The sequence below is a fragment of the Oculina patagonica genome, unplaced genomic scaffold, assembly GCF_052425735.1.
Source record: "Oculina patagonica isolate OP01 unplaced genomic scaffold, crgOcupat unplaced711, whole genome shotgun sequence".
Taxonomy (NCBI): Eukaryota; Metazoa; Cnidaria; class Anthozoa; order Scleractinia; family Oculinidae; genus Oculina; species Oculina patagonica.
The window spans coordinates 1-9,488 of record NW_027558594.1 but is presented as its reverse complement, the minus strand read 5'-3'; the positions used below and the strand labels follow the sequence as shown (position 1 = coordinate 9,488).

The following is a 9,488-nucleotide window of genomic DNA, read 5'->3' as shown; positions in this document are numbered from 1 at the left end:
AGCCCTTTTTACAGTTCCCGGCGCCATATTGGAATAGTAACCGCGCAGACATGATAGCGAGGCTACCGGTGACCCGTGGCTGAGCGTGAAGAGAGATTACAGTGAGGATTCGGCAATTAGCCCGTGTTTTTTCGCGTTTTTCGGAACATAAGCGAAAGTTTTGATTCTAATAATACTCCTTCGTCATCTTCTAAGATGAATGGAAAATATTGGGCCGCTTTTGGCTGTAAAAAAGGCGAGTAAGCTTCTCAGGGGCTATCAGTTGTTTTCGCTGCGTAACAAAACACAAGGAGATCCAGTGAAGAAATCGCATCCATGGTGTAATCTGATAAGACGCCAGCATGAGCATGGTGAGGACAATTTTCTTCGTCTTTAAAGCAATTTTTCTTTGTACTAATCATTACTAAAAAGGAAATATACACAGCTCTCCTGAGCAAGTCGTTGGGATCAGAAAGAAAGGTTTTTAACATGCAATGTTTACAAAACTTTTGTTTACTTGCTCTTAATCACTGAAGTTGTTAGATAATATTTCATATATTTTATATCTAGGAAAGCCCTTCTGTTGACAAGTCTCCATTTAAATATATATCTCAATTCAGAAATTATTCCCAATTTTGCCTACGGTTTTTTTTATTTCTGTATTTATTTTGAGTCTGATAAAAGAAATAGATTATTGATAACAAAGAGTTGCTTTTAGGTAAAGTTGTAAGCTTAGTTTAAATCCGTTTTCAATATTGTCTCATAGGTGAAAGCTATTCCAGTAAACATGGATTGTGAAATTATCACACAAGGAAGTCACTATTTAAAAGAAGGCACAGAGAAACATCTACTCAAGAAATTAAAATGTAAAAGAAAAGGGAAAACTTTTTTCTCATAACCAGGAGAAGGAGAATTATTGCACCCTATTAAATCACCTGATAAAAAGTCTGATTGATCTGCAAAGAAAATAATGCATCATTGAATTTAAACTGGTTGAATTTCAGGCAAAGTTTGGTCTCAACCACATTACAGCCAGGGTAGTTTAATCGTCCATCAGTGATCAATAACCCATCATTTGGTATTATTTCTCCAGAAGAGGTTAAAAATCAACTTTTCTATCAGCTCTAGATGAGAGAATTTGGTCAAGTTCAGGGAAACATTTTAATTACTGTTACATCTCCTTTTGTGTACATGTGTACGTATTGACCTGGTAAAGTTTTGGGGCTGTTCATTCTTTGACAGTAAAGGGTTAACCACCCATAAATCTTTTACACTAAAACCAGAAAGTATGTCAATACTTTAAACACTATTTCTGAATGTTTATTATCTCAAATGGGGAGCTATAAAATTTAAGGTCCTGCATGTAGTATTGAAAATATTGATGTAATGTTTAAGATGAATGTATTGTTTAAATAAGACAGTAAAGAAAATAAAAAATAAAATCTTCATCATGAAGCTGGATGGAACTCTGCTAGATTAGCTGTAGTTCGGTGTCCATATGAAATTCTACCATCAATGAGGAAGAGGAATTTCTCTTGTTGTAACCTCCAGGTCAATCTGTAAAAGGTAAGGTAAAGTCTGTGTCCGAGCCAAGTGCCGCTCATACAGCCGGAGCTTATCCCGGTTTCCGTAGCATTAAGCGACTAGGAGTATTGCTACTCCCCCCTGGATGGAGTGCCAGTCCATCGCAGGGATTATCTCCCAGCAGTAAATTCGCTGGTACCCATTTATACACCTGGGTGGAGAGAGGCACTGAGAGTAAAGTGTCTTGGCTAAGAACACAACGCAGCTCCCCCACCAGGACTCGAACCCGGGCCGTTCGACTGGGAGTCGAGTGCGTTAACCATTAGCCACCACGTCTCCCACACCAGGTCAATGTGTAGGGGTGGAATTTGTTTTGTCTGAGAATGTGGTGTTAAAAAAAATTTGAAAAAGCAAAATAGACAAAAAATAGACAAAAAAACTCCAAAAAAAACTCCAAAATAGACAATAAAATTCCTTTAAGGCCAGAATAAGGCAAGGACAAAGAACAAATATAGTTGTCCCTGGACATGTAAAGTATAGCAATGATTTTATCATTCCCTCAGGCAATTTTTGTAAATATAACTTTAGACTTGCAAGCATTATTGCCAGTTATACATGGTCCACATTTTGTGTATCTCATAAAAATAATCCTTACCATAGTGTTTGGGTTGGTAATACTTTTTTATAGTAACAGGAACTGTTAAATGGCTTTTTGAAACACCTTGATTCAACACTGCAAATGATTTATTTCAAAACTTAGTAGCTGATACAGTCATTTCAACTATGAAAACATTTTTTATTCTTAAAAAATTGCCCTCTGCTTGTGTTATTTTCCATTTCTTGACTTGAATAGATGATTTTCTGAGCTTCTTTCAACTGGCAGACTCCTTTTAGAATGTTTCACAATCTATGTTGCTGGGATTTCTCTTTACCTATGAGATAATATTAAAACTTTATTTAAACCAAGCTTATAACTTCACCTAAAAGCAGCTCTAACCAATATAAAATAAACTACCACACTCAGAAATAAAATAAAAAAGAAGTCTGCAAAATTGAGAATAATTCCTGATTTGGGATAACTATTTTACTGAAAACTTTCAAGAATTGGGCATTGTGTAATGTAAAGTATTATTAAACATCAACTTCAGTGATTAAGAGCAAGTAAACAAAAGTTTTGTAAACATTGCATGTTAAAAACCTTTCTTTCTGATCCCAACGACTTGCTCAGGAGAGCTGTGTATATTTCCTTTTTAGTAATGATTAGTACAAAGAAAAATTGCTTTAAAGACGAAGAAAATTGTCCTCACCATGCTCATGCTGGCGTCTTATCAGATTACACCATGGATGCGATTTCTTCACTGGATCTCCTTGTGTTTTGTTACGCAGCGAAAACAACTGATAGCCCCTGAGAAGCTTACTAGCCTTTTTTACAGCCAAAAGCGGCCCAATATTTTCCATTCATCTTAGAAGATGACGCAGGAGTATTATTAGAATCAAAACTTTCGCTTATGTTCCGAAAAACGCGAAAAAACACGGGCTAATTGCCGAATCCTCACTGTAATCTCTCTTCACGCTCAGCCACGGGTCACCGGTAGCCTCGCTATCATGTCTGCGCGGTTACTATTCCAATATGGCGCCGGGAACTGTAAAAAGGGCTATTGTAAACGTGCCCAGTGTATTAGACGACTGTTGGGTATTGATCACTACTTCGAGGTTCGTGGCACGCATTTAAACTGGTAAATAAGGGAGTGAGCCAAGCTCGTGACTTTTACAGACCTTTACAAATATCCGCCTCTCGTCACTTAGACTACGCCCGCACAAGCGCAGTGGGAGCTCAAGAGTCTGCTGTAACAATACCATCCAATCGAAACGTTAATGAAATTTCAGCCGGAAAGCTGAGGCAATTAGCTGAAGGCGAGTTAAGGGCATGACGATATTTTAAGTCGTTTATTTGGGAAACAAAACTGCATTAAAACAGAAGAAATCTTCAACGACAAGATAGTTTAAGGATAGAAAACATCAGAGAAGTAATAAAAAAATTAAAAGCGCAAAGGTCAAGATCGGTGAATTTTGAGACGAATTAAATTTTAAGTGTTTTTTGTTTTGTCAAGATTTGCGCAATCCGTACACTTTCGCAGTTTACCGCATTATTCGGAAGTGACAGCCACATGAAAATCAAGGGCGATGACCTTAACACAAGAAAATTTTGCATACACTTTAGAAAGTGCTCGACCGGTTCTCACTTTAGAGTCAATTAAGATATTCAAGATGGGGGTTTCGAACCGAAGCCTCTATAAAAGTTATCAGACTGATCTCAACTTGCTTCGTCTCTAGAAAGGAAAAAATAACTTTTTTAAGTGGTTTTGCTGAAATCTTGCTTAGTATTCTCCTAATTTCTAGTGAAATTGGCCTGAAGTTGAAAGTGGTCGAAAGTGCTGATCATTCACGGCATTGTACATGGATCGCGTGATTGTCAAATTACAAAGGGCGAATTTATCATGTACATCACATCCGGCGCGAGTAAGGTGTGAACTATTTTGGAACGTCTGAAAACTCAATGCTGGCCTCTAGCCAGGCAGGTTTACAATCACACATGTTTAAAAACAATAGAAAGAAACTTTAACCTTGGATAAACTGGTGAGGTATTGACATACACACAAAAAATCGCATCAACAGCATTGTTTTGACAGACAAGCCCTGACATGTTAATATCTATTGTTCTAGAAAAATTTAGCCCTGTATCAAATTCCGGTGTTTTTCCCGCTGTGAACGAAATGACGTTTTTTTCTTTTAATGTTTTGGCTAATTGTAAGTGTGTGCGCTTGGTCACTTAAAAAGGAATTTGGAGTTACTTCACGTTTTTCCAGTTTACAAGCAGTGCGGATCGGATCTGCCGTGCAATAATTTCCCGTATCACACCACTTGCAGACGCGGCTTTATAATAAGCTGCGGATGGTTGCACACCAAGGTCAAACTACTTGATGTTCGTCTTGAATTCGTTCCGATAAACAAGAAATACATTTGCATCTCTTACAACCATGAAATACGCCGAGGATTACGCGGTCTTCGTTATATCTCTTTTAATTCCAATTGCCGTTGGATTCTATTTTGCCTTTCAAGGAGGAAGACAAAAAACTACAACAGAATTTCTACTGGCCGACAAAAACCAGAGGAGCTGGCTCGTGGCTCTGTCACTTGTCGCTAGTTATTTTTCGTCGGTCCTTTTGCTTGGCTCGACAGCTGAGGTGTTCACTTATGGGGTGCAATACACTATTCTTGCCCTATTCTCCTATTGGATTGTAGCAGCTGTGGTACATGTTGTATTTATTCCGATGTTTCATCGAGCAAAGGTTACTTCGGTAAACGAGGTAAGTTTATAAAGTTCGTTTGGTTTTCGTCTAAAATGTTTGTTTTGATTTCGCAACAATTGTCAATTAGTTGATCCTATTACTTGCCCTTACATATCTTTAGATGTAATTCGTATTATTATTATTATCATTATTTTCCTATACTTTTGCAATACCATTTGTAATTGGGAATGCAAATAAAGTGTGTTGTTGTTGTTGTTGTTGTTGATTTCGCGAATAATCCAGGCTCAAGGCTCTGGGCTCGGGGCTCGGGGCTCGGGGCTTGGGGCTCTGGGCTGTCGGAAAATTTAGCAACGGCTGTCAGTGAATTTCGCTCTGCACTTTTTTTTAATGTTCTAAATCAATCACTTCTTTATCTGAAGAAAATCCAAAAAAACATTTGTACAATGTCTGTACATTACGAAAGCCGAGGAGGGACATCACATTTCAGACTTCAAACTTAATACTTCAGACTTCAGACTTCAGACTTCAGACTTCGGACTTCGGACTTCAGACTTCAGACTTCAGACTTCAGGGTTATAAGAGTTATGCAACTAGAGAAAAATAAATTCCTGGTTTAAATGGATCTTTTGGACAATTTGGCACTTTCTTGCTAAAACTGGACTTAACTTTTATTAGCTGATTTACGCGCTCTTTCTGATACCACAAGAAAAGCAACGGTTCTTTTCCGATCGCCTGTTGGGGGGGGATTAGTACTTGGATGGGTGACCAACTGAAAATACCCCTTGTTGTGGGCGTTTCATTTTCTTTCTTTCTTTTTCTTACGAAATCAGTAACTTTACAGGCCCTTCTATTTTTTTCCAACGGCTTCATTGACTTGCTTCGGCTTTGTACGTTTCATTGTCTCGATCGGGACGAGAAAGTCCAAAGGGCAGTCGCGCTACTGAGCTTCTCCCTAAAATCCTCACTCGAAATAAAATCGAAATCCTGGCTCTAGATCGATCTAGAAGGATTAAGAAGATATGCATGCCCTTTATTTTGTGAAATATATTTACTATTTGTTTGTTTGTCCAGTTTTACGTAATTAAGTCCAGAGGTCATGTATAAGCCGTAAACGATGTTGCGGCTAGGCCTTTCTCGATTATGCTAGCATTTTTTTCGGCATTTTTTGGGAAAACGAGCATTTTTTTTCGTTTTTTCTTGAAAAAGAATTGCTAGCATTTTCTATCATTTTTCATGACTGTGATCCAGATTTCAGCACTCAGAACTCAGAAGAATAAATAATCCTAAAGTTTCACAATTTTTCTGTCTGTTTCGACTGTTTGTGCGTTGTGTTACTTGTGAACTTGTGTTGTGTTACTTGCGTGTGTTTTTTAATTTTTTTTTTTTTAAAAAAAATTTAAATTATTTTTTTATTTTTTTTTATTTTTATAAACAAACAATTATTAAGTATCACCTGTTGTTGATATGAGCATATAATGTAAGAGTTCGTACGTTTCATTTGAAATAAAACAAAGCATTCTTTGGAATTCAAGTGGCATTTTTTAAAGAAATCAGGCATTATTTTAGCATTTTTTTGGCTTTATGTGAGAATTTCTAGTAGCATTAAATGCCAGTTTTACTAGCATAATCGAGAATACGTCAGTAAAGCAGGAGTTTCTTTTGTTATTTAATTGCAATATCTTTTGCTCTTATGGACTACTTACACACCAAAAGACATTTATTGATGAAATGCATGCACGTAATAAATTTTTCTATGGATAACATCTTATAGAGCGGTTATAAATAAAGTTACGATGCAATCAGTCGTTCAAAGCCAAGGTAAACGAACGTAACTGTCCAAATTGTTTTTCTCAGAGCTTTAGGATGTCATATCGATCACGTAACACTCGGTATCGGACCGCTGATATTTGATTTATTCTAATATCACTTTTCTTTCAATAGCCGAGCACATGGTTGTTTTTTTTTTTTGGATGTATGCAAGGGATCGTACAATATTCCCGCGCAAAAAATATTTATTTTTCCTAGAACATATTTTTAAATCATATTTTTCTCCTTTTCCACCAAAGAAGTTTTTTTGATGCAATAAAAGAAAGTTCGGTACGAACTTGAGTTTCGACCTTTCTTTTCCTTTTCGATAACGTAACTTCCGTCCATTACAAGATGATCCCTTCCTATACATCACTCCTATCTCAGCTCAAATTTTAAGGAAATAACTTTTTAAAATGCCACTTGACTGACTTGCCCTCCAAGCCTTAGACCTTCAATTCGAATTCGATCGAATGAAGGTCTTAAAATATTTTTTATATAAAACGACAGAATAAACGAAAAGGAAATTGTAACTTGAAATCCGGGATGATCAAAGTTGAGTTAAGATTAGAATAGATTACGGCAGACATATTTCCTGACCAACCGTACATGAGTAACCACGCGCACAGTTTTCAATGCGGTAAGGCCAGCTGCGATTTTCGAAAAGGCAACAGCGGTTCGTAGATTCGGGTAATATATTTCGTTTCCAAAATTTTTCTGAAGTTTAAAAGTTCAGCTTAAGCGTATCCGAACAGATACGTTAAAAAAAAGTCTTCACGGCGTTCTGACACGTATCGTAAAATGATCTCGTTGGGTGCCCCTGATATTTTCTCTTCTGTATTTCTATAAATTCCAAATTGCATCATCAGCTATATTTAGCATTTTTGACATTTAAACATCCTTTTCTGCTGTCCATAGGGCGTAGCAAGGCAATTTCCGTCGTGCTTACTTTGCATTTTTGCTGCGGTCGATTTTAGAAATCCGGACTGAGCTTTATTTCATAATGATAATCTTTTTTCCCGCTGTGGGAGGCGTGATTAAATTATTGCTGACGGCTCAGTACTTCTAATGAGAACAGGCCACTGTTCTTTTTCATGTTCTTTAGTTGCAAAAGTATAAATTGGTACCGGCGAAATGTTAGGGTAACCCAGCGGCAACTTGACCAATTGCGGGGGAGAGGGGATCCCAGGGGAAATAGAAATGTTACTATTGGTACCGGCGAAATGTTAGGGCTACCCATGGGAAACCTCACCTAATGCTGGGGGAGGGGACCCCAGGGGAAATAGCAATGCTGTTGGTGCGGGTGAAATTTTAAGGCTACCCAGGGGCAGAACCTGACCAAATGCTGGGGGAAGGGGTAGTAATGCTACTACAGGCTTTTTGCTACGGAAACCGAAGAATAACCGCTAAATGTCGGCTTTATACAAAAACTAGCAAACTTAACTGTAAACTTTTAATTTGTTTTTGTTTATAGTATCTGGAGGCGCGGTTTTCCGTTGGTGTCCGATATATTGGAGCAATTCTCTACACTGTAACCTACGTAAGTACATGAGTTGATATTGAGTTTATCTTGTAATGAACGTCGAATTTGAACTACCCTCTGACCACATTTAATCGAGCTCGAGCTGATAGAGCATACTGCTGTGCAGTTGAAACATGCAGTAATTGCAATTGAACGCTTGAGTATTCGACAGTGAGTAAAACAATAAATGAACACCGTCTTCTGATGACTAGTACTGTTGCAAGAAAAGACCTTTTTACGTCGAAATTATTTTTTTTATTTTCTTTTAGACTCTATACCTATGCCTTGTCCTTTACATCCCATCACATGCCATCAATACGGGTAAGATATAAACTAGCCTTGGAACAAACTTCTTTTTGCTTGCCACTTGATTTATTTAAAACGTGGCGTGTTCCCATTCCTTCTCCTGATTTTATTACACCGTTGTTATTCCTCAGTTGCTGGTGTTCCGTTGGCAGTCGGTATTGTATCCACTGGAATTGCATGCACCCTTTATTCCGCGATGGTAAGTTTGTTTAATGTTTCCCAGTTTTTCCTAATTTACTTGAAACAAACAACAACATTTTTTACGATATTAAAGAGGGGTTTTCACATAAGTGTCGAAAGTAATTTGTGTTTGCTTTGTTTTGCATTACTACGCTCAGTGATTGGTTTAAAAATCTCGCGCCACTTTCTTAGCCAATCCGAACTAAAACCAAAACCAATCGTGACTCACTCGCGCACGTTTTCCCGACATGTATTTGCTTCGAGTTTTGATTGGTTCACTGGATTATTGTCATTGGCCAGAGTAATTAATTAGTACTTTGCTGTTGGTTTCCCGACACTCAATTGAAAACTGCTTTAAGGGCCTAGACTATTGACCGAGATTAGTTGCAAATCAGACACCATAAGCTAGATTAGACAAGGCTAATCTTAAATCTTCTCTGCATGATTACTTTTTTGTTATTTTAAGCTTGCTCCCGAATTCACAAACTTGCCGTTTAAAACCGGAAGTGTACGAGACGGTCTTACTTTACAAACCGTCTGCGGCAGTCTGGAAACTGAATAAGATAGCCACGACCGGATATAAAGTAGTCAACTGCTTTCACACTTCCGATTGCCATTTTTAACTCGTGGACATAGGCACGTTAGGTTTAATTTGGTAATTTTGGTAAAGGACAACGTTATAGTAACCGAAATGATCACGGATACTTCGTTTGCAAGCGCAGTAGACGATTTAGCAGGAAAAATCTGTTTCTTTTATGTATATAATAAAAATAGAATTCGCAATCAACCAGCTTGAAGTGGATAAGAGCATTTACACCAGCTCTCAAAGGGCATGGTTTCGAATCACGTCTCGGATTTTT

General features: G+C 37.7%; 1 protein-coding gene and 1 long non-coding RNA gene across 2 annotated transcripts; one reads left to right on the top strand and one right to left on the bottom strand.

Moving 5' to 3' along the window:
- Positions 1-2,278: 2,278 nt before the first annotated feature.
- Positions 2,279-3,075, bottom strand: LOC144641157 (uncharacterized). The gene is made up of 2 exons (XR_013568509.1): positions 2,811-3,075; positions 2,279-2,435 (listed from the first exon to the last, which is right to left on the bottom strand). It is a non-coding gene; the product is annotated as an uncharacterized LOC144641157 (long non-coding RNA).
- A 1,197-nt stretch (positions 3,076-4,272) lies between these two features.
- On the top strand, positions 4,273-8,647 carry LOC144641158 (sodium-coupled monocarboxylate transporter 1-like; the record flags this gene model as incomplete). The annotated part of the gene is made up of 4 exons (XM_078500202.1): positions 4,273-4,871; positions 8,095-8,160; positions 8,412-8,463; positions 8,580-8,647. Coding segments are annotated over exons 1-4 (516 nt in total), but the record flags the coding sequence as incomplete, so codon positions are not given.
- Positions 8,648-9,488: the final 841 nt, after the last annotated feature.